This window comes from Corticium candelabrum, chromosome 12, assembly GCF_963422355.1.
Source record: "Corticium candelabrum chromosome 12, ooCorCand1.1, whole genome shotgun sequence".
Classification (NCBI taxonomy): Eukaryota; Metazoa; Porifera; class Homoscleromorpha; order Homosclerophorida; family Plakinidae; genus Corticium; species Corticium candelabrum.
In genome coordinates, this window is record NC_085096.1 from 2,070,163 (window position 1) to 2,086,234 (window position 16,072).

The window sequence follows — 16,072 nt, forward strand, 5'->3', positions numbered from 1 at the left end:
ATTTGATGTTTTGCTCAGAGCCCGACTCTGGACTATATGTCGAAGGGCTGACTACCCGCAGTCAAGAAAGTCCAACCCGGCTACTCGACTCGAGTCATCGGCTTGGAGAGATGTCGAGAGATGCTCGAATGCGAGAAGATGCCACAGAGTGGAAACATACCCGACGATTCGTTCTCATTCAAAGTTAGCTTCGCGAAAGCTGGGGACTTAGCTACATGAGACAATATCCGAGCAGTTACCCATGCTGGATTGAAATATTTCTCAATGTCACACGGTAGCAGCACTTGCATGAAGCTAAACAACAAGGCATGCCAGGATTAAAGCTGCAACTGGGTTACATGTGGAGCAATCCAATTCACGTTGGAGCTGATTCTGAATTTGTGTCTCTGAAAGGATGGAATCATTTACCATAAACCGTGAATGTTAAATCACTGGACAATGAAGTTGTACTTTCAGAAGATCTATGTGCCTGGTTTCCTGCAAACAGTGAGGTTAGTTGCACTGTTATAAGACTTATTAGTCAATTGTTACTATTTTGTTTCTGGTTTAGTTTGCTGTCCTTTTGGAGCCTCATATGTATTTGGCACCCGATACAAGGTTACTACAATGTGAACAGTCAAAGTGTTAGCAGAGAGTCTTCCATTGTATGCAAGTAAGATAAGCTGGCCATCGTTACAATTGATATGTTGTGATGATGTGTATGCACATTTGTGATTCAGTCCAGTCAACCTTCGCTATTTCTCATCTTCTGAGTGACACTCATATTGATGAATGTCTTTAAAAGGTAACTGAAGTTACGGATAAAGAAGATGACATAATATGTGACAACTGGAGGAGTTTGTGGTGTGCAAGAAATGGATGTGCAAGTCAACATCAGCAACTGTTGGCAAACTGATTGAACGACTCAGTGCTATTTATTGAAACGATGTAGCAGAAACTCAAGTGTAGGTGACTCTACATTGTCATAAAAAGCTGAACATTGTAAATGCCATTTGCTGTTTCTTTAGGCAGGAGAGTGTGAGACAAAGACAGTCAGTGCAGGTCAGATATTGTCGTGATGATTGGTGTGAGTAAAACTGTAACCAAATGTGTTGTGTTCATGCAATACAGACAGACAGTCTTCCAGTACATTTTTGTGTGGAGTTGAGACATAGCCAGATAGGTATGGTTTGATTGGTTTGAATTTGTGTATGTTGTATGCAGTATATATGTTCTGTATGTCAATACTGTGTATTGCATTTCAATTATAATGAGATCATCTTGCACTCTAATTACCCGATTGTAACTCTTTACGTCATTCCTTTGTTTTGTTAGGATATACAGCCTAACTAAAGACATTTGTGTATAGAAACTGAATTGGCAAAGAGAGGGCATTGCAAGGTGAGATCTGGTTGCTGTAGCAGTCCTTGTGGGGACAAACTTGCCACCGAGCTAGCACCAGATTTGTGTAGCACTGGAAAGATAGACCAGATTAAAATACAATTTTATTTTAGTGTTTTCAGTCAATGTCGTGCAATGTTGGAAGAATGGTCTAGCAATTGGGACAAGAAAGCAACCAATGGGACACTGATGGAGGCTTTGTTATAGACGGACATGAAACACAAGCAAACAAAATATTTGGAAAAGAACTCGTGAAATATGTGAATCCAATCATTTGAATTAGGCAGATGTGGTAAGAATACATTGTATTGTATTGCTAATTAACTTAATTGACAGTTCCATCTCATGTAATCTCAATGTGCTCATGAGGTAGCCCACTTCATTGCTGATGTCATGTGTGTCTCACTTTCTGGGCAGTCAAATTATTATAAGCTGCAAGAGTAGCTATAGTCTGTAATATATTTATTGTATAAATACTTATCAGCAGGCACACGTTCTCTCGCTGATACGTATTCTATTCGCTAAGGCAACAGGTTGGTTTTGGGTGAGTGGGAGGAGCTCTGTATTGAACGGGGAACCCACGTAGGATAAAGCGAGGAATGTTTCGTTGTGTCTAAACAAGTGCCATGAAGTAACCGATTTGTCTTTCAGGTCAACAAAAAATTGTTCTCCTCGCGTTTGTCAGTGTGCAGGAGGCGAGATGAGTGAGTCATCATCGGCTGGTGCATCGGAATAACGCATTTGGGTCGAGCCTACGTAAACACAGTGATGAGGTAAAGCTTGATGAAAGATGGTGGCTTTCAATGGGTTAGTCTCTGTCTACCCCAGGGACGTGTGTGTGTGTGTGTGTGTGTGTGTGTGTGTGCATGTGTGTGTGTGTGTGTGTGTGTGTGTGTGTGTGTGTGTGTGTGCGTGTGTGTGTGCGTGTGTGCATGCATGCGTGGGTGCGTGTGTGTGTGTGTGTGTGTGTGTGTGTGTGTGTGTGTGTGTGTGTGTGTGTGTGTGTGATGACAGGCGTGGGCAAATCGGTTTCTCTCGCGTGTGCTGTTGTGTGTGGCTTGTGGGTGTTGTTTGTAGTCCTCGGCGGTGGGTGGTGAGGATGAGAGCTTGTAGCAGAGCTGTGTGTCTGATTAGGCGTCTCTTGTGTTTGTTTGATTGGCAACAGGCGTGAGTGGACCGGCGTTTTGAGAGATATGACTGAGTGGAAGGTGTGTGGGCGGTTAGCTGACTGATTGTCTGACTGAACAACAACATTGAAATTTTATTGAGATTTCCATAGCAACAAAGTTTAGATGCAAATATTTTGTAAATTTGTTTTGGTAACGTTTCGGTTTTGGCTAAATTTAGAGATGAGGTTCCTTTCTGGTTAGTGATACTTTAGTGGAAAGTGATATCTCACACTCTTATGTCTAGGACTTGATTTACACACACACACACACACACACACACACACACACACACACACACACACACACACACACACACACACACACACACACACACACACACACACACACACACACACACACACAACACACACATACACCATGTTTAGTCATTCCTAAATATGGGTCAAGCCTGGCTCAGTCTTTCTGTTTGTCCCTTTCATGGATTCTTTTGCTGCATAAAACATTTGCTGTAACTTCTCGTTTCGGCGAGTTATTCATCACTTCATATCCTGTGTGTCTCTTACAGAATATGTACGGTCTCAGTCTCTTGGGAGAGGTACACGAAACTGGTGCAACATTGCTTACTGGGAACTCATGCAGAGAGTTGGTCGGATGTATAATGCAACGAGCGAATGTGTGGATATCTACGCAGAGTCAGCGCTTGCAAACAGCCTGTGTATAAGACCGCTTACGAACGACAATTGATCGGATGTCATCAAGAGAGTGAGAGATCACATCGGACGTGGTATCCAGATTTCGTGTGAAGACAACAGAGTTTGGATCTACAATCAGAGAGACTACCTGATCTTTGCTCAGAGTCGACTCTGGACTATATGTCGAAGGGCCGACTACCCGCGGTCAAGAAAGTCCAACCCGGCTACTTGACTTGAGTCTTCGACTTTGAGAGATGTCGAGAGATGCTCGAATGCGAGAAGACGCCACAGAGTGGAAACATACTCAACGATCCGTTCTCATTCAGAGTTAGCTTTGTGAAGGGCTGGGGACCTAGCTACACGAGACAATATCCAAGCAGTTGCCTATGCATGCTGGATTGAAGTATTTCTCAATGTCACACAGTAGCAGCACTTGCATTGCCAGCACCACAAAGGATCTCCCCACCACCCCACCCTCGGGATTCTAATAACCTATGATTTTTATGTTGGAGTAAGGATAGTTATTTGGTTATGTAAGTGTAAATAGTAGACAATAGAGTGGTTGTAAAGATACGTAGTGAATTGAGATGGAGGACAAGCAAGTCGAGTGATACTTTTGTGCAGTGACGAGCGAGTACTGCAGTAGTGTTGCTGCTTGGTGGTGGTTTTGTGTATGGGTTTGCCCATAGTGTGGCAGTTAAGAATGGAGTCAATAGAATTAAAGCTGCAGACTGGCGTTTACGTTGACAATGAGGGTGCAGTGTGATGATGGGACAGTCACATGTGATGACTGAGCAATAGTTGAATAAGTGAAGTGACATGCTTTTGTCACGTGATCTCAAAGATGCAAGAGAGAAAGAGATGAGTTTTGTTGCTGCTTCTAATACTAAAATCTTGACTAAATGATATTCTAGTTTTTGTCATTGTTTTGATGTATGTGGATTGCATCATGTTCCGTATTGTTATTCTATTGGCAAATACTGTTTCTATTTTATACAAGACTTCATTGTAAATATGATAAATATCAGTGCATTTTGGTTTTGTGTATGAGAGTGTGAGGTTAGACTAATTAATTAAATTAATTATATGCAATGCAGTTTTTGTGTTTGAGTGTTTATTTGTGCGATAGCTTGTTTGTTTATTTGACACTGTCTGCTCGTTTTTACTTGTGCTTGTTTGGTCTACGTGTCACGTGCCATGTAGAGTCTGATGTAAGTCGTCACGATCATGTGACGTTTGTTGGGTGTGGTCTTGTTGTAAGATTCGCTGAGTAAAGAAGTTGAGAGACGACGGAAATGGAAGGGAATGTCGTTGAGGCTGCAGATCGTGGACAGTGGGATAAAGTGAAGGACCTAGTGGACAGGGGAGGTGACGTCAATATACGGGATGGAGATGGATGTACAGCTCTACACCATGCGGCTGATCATACTAATGTAGAGATGTGTAAATTTCTACTTGGTCGTGGGGCGGACGTCGCTGCTCGAGACAAATATGGCAATATGGCAATTATGACAGCGATTAGGTCACGTGGTTCGAATTTACTTGATGTTGCTCGTCTGCTACTAACAGACGTTACTGTGAATGCAGTAAACAACGATGTTACACGTCCTTTACATTACGCAGCTGGAGATTGTCTTGTTGATATTGTGCAGCTGCTTGTGGATCATGGAGCTCATACCAATGTGGTAGATAAGGATGGAGATACACCACTACATGTAGCATGTATGGAAGGTAATATCAAGTCTGCTCGTTTGTTACTTTCCTGTGGTGCTAGCTCTTGTGCTTCTAACAATGATGGAAAGACGCCACTACATTGTGCAGCTGGTAGATGGACAGAGTGTGTAGAATTATGTGACATTTTACTGACTCATGATGCTGACATTCATGCAGCAGACAAATATGGGAACCAGCCACTACATCTAGCATGTATGAAAGGTAATATCAAGTCTGCTCGTTTGTTACTTTCCAGTGGTGCTAGCTCTTGTGCTTCTAACAATGATGGAAAGACGCCACTACATTGTGCAGCTGGTGAATGGAAAGAGTGTGTAGAATTATGTGACATTTTACTGACTCATGATGCTGACATTCATGCAGCAGACAAATATGGGAACCAGCCACTACATGTAGCATGTATGGAAGGTCATATCAAGTCTGCTCGTTTCTTACTTTCCAGTGGTGCTAGCTCTTGTGCTTCTAACAATGATGGAAAGACGCCACTACATTGTGCAGCTGGTGAATGGAAAGAGTGTGTAGAATTATGTGACATTTTACTGACTCATGATGCTGACATTCATGCAGCAGACAAATATGGGAACCAGCCACTACATGTAGCATGTATGGAAGGTCATATCAAGTCTGCTCGTTTCTTACTTTCCAGTGGTGCTAGCTCTAGTGCTTCTAACAATGATGGAAAGACGCCACTACATTGTGCAGCTGGTGGACAGACAGAGTGTGTAGAATTATGTGACATTTTACTGACTCATGATGCTGACATTCATGCAGCAGACAATAATGGGAACCAACCATTACACATAGCATGTAAGGAAAGTAAGATTGAAATTGCAAAAGTGTTGATATCTCATGGAGCAGATGTAGTTGCTATTAATGGACAGAACTTATCACCTTTGCATTTAGCAGCACAACATTGTGGGAATCATCCTGACTTGTGTTTAGCTCTTTATAGGGCAGGATTGACCTCAATTCAGACTGAACACATTTGTCAAGCTTTGGAATTTGCATTCAGGAAAAAAAAGCAACTTACTGGTTGGGTGTTGAGTAAGATCTCTACAATGGCAAAAATATCTGTTTCTGAAAATTTGTCCAAATGGATTGACAGGATGGATGTTGATAAATTGCTTGTAACAGCATTTTGTAGAGAGCAAATGGACACGTTTATGTTGTTGATAGAAAATGGTGCAAGTGTAAATGGACTCACATTAGCAGTTAAAGAAGGACAATTTAACTTGTGTAAATTATTGATTGAGCAAGGAGCATCAGTTAATGCTAAGGGTTACAAGTATAAAGAACCACCTATACATTATGCTCTTACAGGAAACAAAACTGAAATTGTGAAGCTTCTTCTTTCCCATGGTGCAGAATTCATGGAAGTTAAAGTTAGAAACAGATCAGCATTAGAACGCTCACAGACAACAGGAAGTCGCACAGTGGCAAGAATATTGAATTGTGCAGGTATTTATCATGTATTTGTAATAACAACTTGTATATTAATAAATATAATTTAATGAATGAGTTTACCTTTACCATATACCCGGTTATTTCTGTGATCTTAAATTACTGCGATTTGAGAATTTAGACAAAAGTTTTAATTACCGTAAATTAAATGTCTGCATTCCAACTAGGAAGACAGTTACTGGTACACCCACGTACATGTATTGGGAATAGTGTCTTCTGGGACTCCGAAGATAGGCCTAAATGTCTGCGAATTTTAGTTGTGTGCTCCGTGATTTCTTTGCAGAATTTGCAAAAAAATATCATGATTGCAGAGATAAGCGGTTATATGGTATTTACTTCCTTGCAAGATTAATGTTGCATGTAAAGGTGTGACCAATCTCTTACCTTAGTGATGTAAGGGGGTTAGTTGGTTACATTAGTCTCTTATCTATCTCGTTCTCGTCTAATTGTTGTGAGCTGAACTGCATTATTGATATTTGAAATACACTGGCAAGTATTGGTTTGTTCTGTAGCACATCTTGTACGGATCTTTTAGTAATAGGTAAGTGAAGTGATGCTGGGAATGTCATCTTTCTTAGGATGGCACTAATGGCTGTTTTGGTAGTTCATTGAAAGTATTGTTTACTAAACATGGACACACACGTAGACATGCACATTACACACCTAAATGTAGGCAGGAAGGCAGACATGTTGATGGACACTTAGAGGCATACTGACCACATAACAAGTGGCATTACTGTAATGAGACTACAGACTGCTGTTCTTGAAATAGATGTAATTCTTTATGATGTGTTTTTGTAGCTTCTTATCCTGAAGAGATTGTATCTCAAGGAGAAGCAGCAATGCGTATCTACGATGCTGCATGTAATGAAGAAAATGCAGTGACTGTATTTTTGCGTGTTGATGTTGTCGGTCGTGATGGTGCTGGAAAGACAAGCTTGACAAAGTCGATCACTCTCATGAAGTTTGACCAGTACGAGCCGAGCACAAGAGGTGTCATTCCAATGAGTCGCATTATCATGAAAGAAGCACGTAACTGGACTGTTCCTGTCACCAGTGAACATTACAGAGATCTGTACGACAAGAACATCACGGCAGTTATGGCAGAGGCTTTCAATAAACCAGAAGAAAAAGATAAGTTTTTGACATTGGCAAGAGACAAGAAGACGAGCACACGTAAACGAAATAGTAAGACATCAGTGAAGTCCAGTTCAAAGCTGATGGCAATAGCAAGTCCCACTGATGGGCAAAGAGACGAGCAATCAGATGATATGTCAATGAACGGTGGTGACAATCTACTTGAGCAGCCTGTTGCTATGAGGTTAGAAGAGGTCAGTAATGAGCGACAACTTTCAGAATCTTTAGATTTAAATGATGAGAGTGCACATGTGAGTGGTGATGTAACTGGTGAAGACAGAGAGACAAGAGAACGATCAACAGAGATGTGTTGTAGTTCAGGTAGTGTAAGAGACAATGTTGAAGCACAAGTAGAATCAGTAGCAGGTGTTAGTTCAGAGACTGTAGTAGTAGCCGTTGATACTGATAGTTCAGAAAAGAGTGAAGCAAAGAAGAGAAGAAATGTACAAAGAAGAAGAAGAAGGAAGAAGAGAGCGAGTAAGATGAAGACATCTGATAAGCGACCATCACGACAATCTCGTCAGACGGTGACGAGTAGAAAGAAGAGAAAGAGAACTTATCAACTAAGTTCACAATTCTCCTCGGACGTGCAGTCGTCGACATCTACAGATTGTTTGTTGGAAGACACACAACAAGATCAGACACTATCAAAACGAGGCAAGAAATCTAAATTGAAAGAGTCACGTGGTCAGTCACAGTGTTCAGGCTCGGCAGCAGCTTCTGTTAATAGTGAGAGCAAGGCTGATGAGTCAAAGGATATACCCGAAGGCATCAAAAGAAGAGTGACCGACTATCTGAGAAATAGTGAATCTCTTCGGAAGGCCAAAGATGAAATCATGGTCACCATCTTAGATTATGCCGGTCAGCATGTGTTTTACACAACACATCAGCTTTTCCTCTCTCGAGCTGCTTTCTACTATGTGGTGTTTGATGCTTCTCAACCATTGGGTAGCCAGACGGCATCGGTATTTCGTAAACTTGATGGCAAAGTAGAATACATGGGTGACATACCTGATGCTACAAACTACGAACGAGTTGAAGAATGGATATCAGCCATTCACATTATGGAAGCCGAGTCGTCATATTTCATGATATTTGAGAATGTAGGCATACGATCACCTGGAATCTTCCTTGTTGGTACACATGCTGATGTACTACGAGAAGAGGAAGGGATGTTGGAGAAGCAAGACGAGTTCATGAAGAAGAAACTGCAAGACACAGAGCTGTCAGAGCACATCATATGGGCATCTAAAGACAGAATGTGTTTCTATGTCGATAACTCGATGACGGATGCAGACAGTGGTGCTGTAGATCCACAAGTACAGTTGCTGTGTCGAAAGACAGAAGAGGTGGCACGTCAGGTTGCAAAACACGACAAGCTTCCAATGACGTGGCTTCGATTTAAAGAAGAGCTTCACCAGTTGAAAGAAAAGGAGACGACGAGGAAGGTCGTGTCTGTAGAGGAGTTGCTGCAACTTGCCCAAAGAGTTGCCGGTATCAAGACCAAGAAAGAGTTCATGGTATTGCTGCAGTATCTGAGTAATCGTGCTGTTGTTCTTTATCATCCAAAAGCTTTGAAGAATGAAGAGAGAGAAGTCGTTCTAGATGTTGAGTGGCTGATGTCTCAACTAGAAAAGGTGGTGACCGTTCACACAGATGTGCCCTCGATGTGGATGAGGGATATGGCACGTTGTGCAGAGACAGGTATCATGACACAAGGATGTCTCGACTACTTGTTACCAGACTCATCGTGTCGTGGCATCATCAAGTCACTTCTGAAGTATTATGACTTGATGTGTCCATATTTTGGACTGGATGCCAACAGTTTGGAATTTTGCAGTGATCAACAGGATTACGTCAACCTGAAATTGCAGTCTATTGAAAATGAAGACAAGGCACAGTGTCAAGCATATTTTGTACCTTGCTTGCTACAGAAAAAGTCTTCACTCTTATCTACAGAGATACCCTACAGTCATAAGACTGTTGCTCTTATTTTACATTCTGGTAATATTCGTATGCCTAAGCCTTTGTTCTACCGTCTACTCACTCGGTTGGCAAAACGATTTCGTCTTTTGCCACGATTGTTTCAGAATGTTGGCTACTTCATTGTTTATCACGACCACAAGCTGGAGATTTCATTAGACAAGCACAGTTTGCAGATGATTGTCTACACTGACCACAAGGATCCTCTTCCAGCAGTATGTGCTCTTGTCAAAGATTTTGTTGTCACTTCAGTTGATGAAGCTAAACTACAAGGCATGTCAGGATTAAAGCTGCAACTAGGTTACATGTGGAGCAATCCAGATCACATTGGAGCTGATTCTGAATTTGTGTCTCTGAAAGGATGGAATCATTTACCAGAAACCGTGTATGTTAAATCACTGGACAAGGAAGTCAGACTTTCAGAAACCCTACATGCTTGGTTTCCTGCAAAGAGTGAGGTTAGTTATAATTTATAGAATCTGTACAATACTTTTATTACCATCTTGTTTCTGGTTTAGTTTGCTATTCTTTCGGAGCCTAATATGTACTTGGCACCTGATACAAAATTGCTACATTCTGAGCAACCAAAGAGTTTGGTTCAATGCCTTCGACTCTATCCAAGTAAGCTATTTGGTATTGCTGTGTTACACTTGAGTTTACGATGTTGTATGTGCACATTTGTGATTCAGTACAGTCAACCACTCCAATTTCTCATCTTCTGAGTGACACTCATGTTTATGAGTGTCTTCAAAAGGTAGCTGAAGTTATGGATAAAGAAGATGACATAATATGTGACGACTGGAGGCGTTTGTGGTCTGACCTACTTGAACGACATTTAAATGAAGAAATGAAGACGAAGATTCGAGAAACTGGAAGTCCAACTTTGTATGTTTTGAAGAAATGGATGTGCAAGTCAGCATCAGCAACTGTTGGTAAACTAATCGAACGTCTCAGTTTTATTTATCGAAACGATGTGGCAGAAATTCTGATGAAATGCTTAAGTGTAGGTGACTTTACAGTGCAATGAAAGACTAAATTTCTAGATGCCATTTGCTTGTTTTTTAGACAGGAGAGTGTGAGATGAAGGGGGAGAGTGCCATTGCAGGTCAGGTGTTGGCATTGATTTCTATGATTGGAGACTGTAACCAAGAGTGTTGCATTTTCAGCCAATACAGACAGATCACGAGAGGCTTCGAGTGCATTTTGTGTAGATTCAAGAGCTAGCCAGATAGGTATGGTTTTATTGTTTTGTAGGTTTATAGAGGAGGGCGAGGGAGAGGATAAAGGGGGAGAAAAAGAGGGAGAAAAAGAGGAAAGGGGGAGAGAGGGGAAGGGGGATGGAGGGGTGTGTGACAGCTATCGTAGCTAACTTAGACATAGCCGGTGTGGTCTGGTAGTTGTGGTTTGTTTGGCAGCGTATACTAAGTACAGGTTGACTATGATAGAAACTGATTTGTCAACAAGACATCAACATGGCAAGGTGAAACCAGAAGATCTGGTTGCTGTAGCATGTGCAATGGGTGCAAACTTAGGAAGAGCTTTAATTAAGTAGTTACTGATGATGTCTCAACCTTGTGTGTATTATCTCAGTCTGTGGTACTAGTTACATGTCATATGATGCTATGAAGCACTGGTAATATGACATTTGTCTTCATTAGTGATAAAATGTATGTAAGAAGGGAATGTGAAAATGAAATTAAGTTAAGAATATATGTCTAGTTCCAGACCACCATGTAGTGTAACTAGTATAGCTATTTACACTTTTCTTTGTTTGATGGACAGTTTACATAGTCAACCTGTTTGTTCATAGAACTCGACCTGTCAAACAGACAACATTGTAAAGTGAGCAACAAAGATCTCGTTAAAGTAGCACGTGCAGTGAGTGGAAATTGGGAACAATTCGCTGCCTGTCTTGATCCAGACCTGTTTACTGTTTTGGAGAAAAAGATAATTAGACAGTCACACAGTGAACCTTTCAATCAATCTCATGCAATGTTAGAGAAATGGTCAGACGAATTGGACAAGAAAGCTACTAATGTGTCACTGATAGAGGTTTTGTTGGAGAACAACATGAAAGCACAAGCCAACAAAATATTTGGGGAATGTCTTGTAAATTACGTGGAAAGCAATCGCTCTGACTAGGCAGCTTGGTTTGGGCGAGTGGCACATGACAATCTGTCTCAGTCAGACTCATAAAGGCTGGAGACCTAGCTACACGAGAATACCCAAGCAGTTGCTTATGCTGGATTGAAGTATTTCTCAACAGTATGCAGTAGCATCACTTCTAGGATGAACTAAAGATCTCCCCACCACCCTACACACGGGATTGTAATAATTTATGATTTTTATGCTGGACTTAGTAAAGATAGTTATTTGGTAAATAAAAGGCATTAGTCCTTCAGTCAAAGACCAGGTACTCGATATTCTGAATTTGTGTCTCTGAAAGGATGGAATGGTTTGCCAGAAACCGTGTATGTTAATTAGATCAGTATCTGGTCAATGTAGTCAGACTTTCAGAAACCCTACATGATTGGTATCCTGCAAACAGTGAGGTTAGTTATAATTTATAGAATCTCTACAATACTTTTGTTACCATCTTGTTTTTGGTTTAGTTTGCTCTTCTTTTGGAGTCTCATATGTACTTGGCACCTAATACAAAATTGCTATATTCTGAGCAACCAAAGAGTTTGGTTCAATGCCTTCGACTCTGTCCAAGTAAGCTATTTGGTATTGCTGTGTTACACTTGAGTTTATGATGATGTGTATGCACATTTGTGATTCAGTACAGTCAATCTTTGCTATTTCTCATCTTCTGAGTGACACTCATGTTCATGAATGTCTTCAAAAGGTAGCTGAAGTTATGGATAAAGAAGATGACATAATATGTGACGACTGGAGGAGTTTGTGGTGTGACCTACTTGAACGACCTTTAAGTGAAGAAATGAAGACAAAGATTCGACAAACTGCAATACCAGTCCAACTCACTTTGTTCTGAAGAAATGGATGTGCAAGTCGACATCAGCAACTGCTGCTAAACTAATAGACTCAGTGCTATTTATTGAAATGATGTGGCAGAAATTCTGATGAAATAGTTAAATGTATGTGACTCTACACTAGAATAAAGGACTGAATGTTGTGAATGCAATTTGCTCGTTTCTTTATAGGAAAGAGAATTTGAGATGACGATAGTCAGTGCAGGTGAGATATTGTCATAACGATTTGTTTGTATGAGTGAAACTGTAACCAAGTGTGTTGTGTTATAGGCAACACAGACAGACAGTCATCAAGTTCATTCTGTGCAGAGTCGAGGGACAGTCAGATAAGTATGGTTTATTGCCTTGAGTTTTAGTATTTTAGCCTTATTGGATTCTTATATGTCTGTATACACAGATGTGTGTCAATATTGTTTGATGACGTGTTAATACAGCTTGACTAAATACATTTGTGTATAGATCTCGAGCTGTCAACTAAACAACATAGCAAGTTGACATCAGATGATCTGGTCGCTGTGGCAAGTGCAGTGGACGTAAACTGGGAGGAGCTCGCCGCCAGACTAGCACCAGTCATGTTTAGTATCATAAAGACGGAACAGATTAAAGCTCAGTATGGTAAACCTTTTGTTCAGTCTCGTTCAATGTTGGAGGAATGGGCGAACGGATTGGACAAGGAGGCTACCAAAGGGTCACTGATTAAAGCTCTATTGAAGATGAACATGAGACGACAAGCCAATGAAATATTTGGAGAAGATCTCGTGACGTATGTGGAAACAAATGGCTCATGAGAGAGTCAGATATGGTAAGCATACATTGATATACATAATTGTTGAACAATAAGGGTGTGTAGTGAGGAGATGGTGGCACATATAGTAGATATAGTTGGGCAGCATACAAGTTATTCTTTGTGCTTCACTGGATACTCATTGTAACTGCAATCATCAGCTACAGTGGATGGCACTTAGTTAACCAGACCACTTATGCTCTTGAATGTTTGCTGCAATGAAGTGGCCAGGCCAGCTATTGTAAATATACAGTATATCTACGGCTCTAAAATACTATGGTGCATGACACAAGCTGGAAGTAAACACTGAAATGGACTTGCATGTGAACAACCTAGTCAATAAGCTTTGTCTTGAATTGGCTGCAGTAAATGAAGTATGGAGTATTGACACTGTTGTGTATCTTGATAAGAATTGTTATCTTATTGTTGTTAGCTCTTATTGTTAAGTTAGTGGTTGAATTAAGCAGTATTCACTGTACTGTACTGTACTAAGAGTTTTGTGTGTAAGATGTGTTTCCATGTATGTGATTATTATTGAATTATGTATGCATGTTATGCATAAAGGTATCAAGTTGCAGAATCCGATATTCAGCAATAGTGGGTGGAATATTGAGATGTTGCTGTTTGTACTTACACTATTTGGAAAATGGACTGATGGATTAGGAGCTATTTTGCTTGTTGTTGCTTACATTAGTATTTTACACACACACATTCACACACTCTACTTACACACACACCCACACACACTCGCCCACTACTCCCACACTGACACCCTCCCTCATGATCCCCACGAAGATCCCACCTACGCACAGCCTACCATCACCACACAAACACGTGCGTGCGTGCACGCACACACACACACACACACACACACACACACACACACACACACACACACACACAAACAAACAAACACACTGTAGTCATTACTAAATTTAGGTCAAGCGTGGGCGCATTAGTTCAATCATGTTTGTGCCTTTAGTCGGATCTTTTGCTGTAAGCAGCATTAAACATTTGTTGTACTTTCTGGTTTAGTTGAGTTACTCACCATCTCATATCATGTGTCTCTTGCAGCACATGTACAGTCTCTTGGGAGAGATACATGTATACGAAACTGGTGCAACATCGCATATTGCGAACTCATGCAGAGAGTCGCTTGTGTGTATAATGTGATGACCGATCGCGAGCATGTGGATATCTACGCAGAGTCAGTGCTTGCAAACGGCCTGTGTATAGGACCACTGATGAACAGCAAGCATTGGATGCTGTCAAGAGAGTGAGAGATCACATCAGACTTGGTATCCAGATTTCGAGTGAAGACGACGGAGTTTGGATCTACAATCAGAGCGACTACTCGATCTTTGCTCAGAGCCCGACTTTGGACTATATGTTGAAGGGCCGACTTCCTGCAGTCAATAAAGTCCAACCCGGCCACTCGACTCGAGTCTTCGACTTCGAGAGATTTTGAGAGATGCTTTAATGCAAGAAGACGCTACAGAGTGGAAACATACCCAACGATCCGTTCTCATTCACAGTTAGCTTTGCAAAAGGCTGAGGACCTAGCTACACAAGACAATATCCGAGCAGTTGCCCATGCTGGATTGAAGTATTTCTCAATGTCACACGGTAGCAGCACTTGCATGAAGCTAAACAACAAGGCATGCCAGGATTAAAGCTGCAACTAGGTTACGTGTGGAGCAATCCAAATCACATTGGAGCTGATTCTGAATTTGTGTCTCTGAAAGGATGGAATCATTTACCATAAACCGTGAATGTTAAATCACTGGACAATGAAGTTGTACTGTCAGAAGATCTATGTGCCTGGTTTGCTGCAAACAGTGAGGTTAGTTGCACTGTAATAAGACTTATTAGTCAATTGTTACTATTTTGTTTCTGGTTTAGTTTGCTGTCCTTTTGGAGCCTCATATGTACTTGGCACCCGATACAAGGTTACTACAATGAGAACAGTCGAAGTGTTTAGCAGAGAGTCTTCCATTGTATGCAAGTAAGATAAGCTGGTCATCCTTACAATTGATATGTTGTGATGATGTGTATGCACATTTGTGATTCAGTCGAGTCAACCTCCGCTATTTCTCATCTTCTGAGTGACACTCATGTTGATGAATGTCTTCAAACGGTAACTGAAGTTACGGATAAAGAAGATGACATAATATGTGACGACTGGAAGAGTTTGTGGTGTGCAAGAAATGGATGTGCAAGTCAACATCAGCAACTGTCAGCAAACTAATTGAACGACTCAGTGCTATTTATCGAAACGATGTAGCAGAAACTCAAGTGTAGGTGACTCTACATTGTCATACAAAAGCTGAACATTGTAAATGTCATTTGCTGTTTCTTTAGGCAGGAGAGTGTGAGACGAAGACAGTCAGTGCAGGTCAGATATTGTCGTGATGATTGGTGTGAGTAAAACTGTAACCAAATGTGTTGTGTTCACGCAATACAGACAGACAGTCTTCCAGTACATTTTCTAGGGAGTTGAGACATAGCCAGATAGGTATGGTTTGATTGGTTTGAATTTGTGTATGTTGTATGCAGTATATATGTTCTGTATGTCAATACTGTATATTGCATTTCAATTATAATGAGACCATCTTGCACTCTAATTACCCGATTGTAACTCTTTACATCATTCCTTTGTTTTGATAGGATATACAGCCTAACTAAAGACATTTGTGTATAGAAACTGAAATTTGCAATTAGAGGGCATTGCAAGGTGAGGTCTGGTTGCTGTATCAGTCCTTGTGGCAGTATCATGGGACA

General features: G+C 41.0%; 1 protein-coding gene and 2 long non-coding RNA genes across 4 annotated transcripts; all 3 read left to right on the top strand.

The window, feature by feature from the left end:
- Positions 1-3,403, top strand: LOC134187989 (uncharacterized). Its single transcript, XR_009971219.1, has 9 exons — positions 1-491; positions 551-652; positions 720-944; positions 1,008-1,041; positions 1,111-1,162; positions 1,315-1,380; positions 1,494-1,672; positions 2,032-2,187; positions 3,076-3,403. It is a non-coding gene; the product is annotated as an uncharacterized LOC134187989 (long non-coding RNA).
- A 1,050-nt stretch (positions 3,404-4,453) lies between these two features.
- LOC134188324 (uncharacterized) lies at positions 4,454-10,198 on the top strand. The gene is made up of 5 exons (XM_062656519.1): positions 4,454-4,700; positions 4,806-6,391; positions 7,196-9,972; positions 10,033-10,135; positions 10,170-10,198. The coding sequence occupies exons 1-5, from the start codon at positions 4,498-4,500 to the stop codon at positions 10,196-10,198; spliced, it is 4,698 nt and encodes a 1,565-aa protein (XP_062512503.1). The 5' UTR covers positions 4,454-4,497.
- Positions 10,199-10,206: 8 nt separating this feature from the next.
- LOC134187751 (uncharacterized) lies at positions 10,207-14,716 on the top strand. Of its 2 annotated transcripts, none has more exons than XR_009971152.1 (10): positions 10,207-10,517; positions 10,580-10,619; positions 10,681-10,746; positions 11,325-12,066; positions 12,127-12,229; positions 12,298-12,612; positions 12,679-12,712; positions 12,778-12,837; positions 12,967-13,309; positions 14,327-14,716. It is a non-coding gene; the product is annotated as an uncharacterized LOC134187751 (long non-coding RNA). The 2 variants fall into 2 exon arrangements; XR_009971151.1 differs by having other exon boundaries at positions 14,366-14,716.
- The last annotated feature ends 1,356 nt before the right edge of the window (positions 14,717-16,072 follow it).

Bases quoted from the DNA above. Each gene is read 5' to 3' on its own strand.
- LOC134188324 (XM_062656519.1), top strand. From the start codon at position 4,498: ATGGAAGGGAATGTCGTTGAGGCTGCAGATCGTGGACAGTGGGATAAA. The intron at 6,392-7,195 runs GTATTTATCATG...GTGTTTTTGTAG, and splicing joins AAGAATATTGAATTGTGCAG to CTTCTTATCCTGAAGAGATT. The intron at 9,973-10,032 runs GTTAGTTATAAT...TTTCTGGTTTAG, and splicing joins GGTTTCCTGCAAAGAGTGAG to TTTGCTATTCTTTCGGAGCC.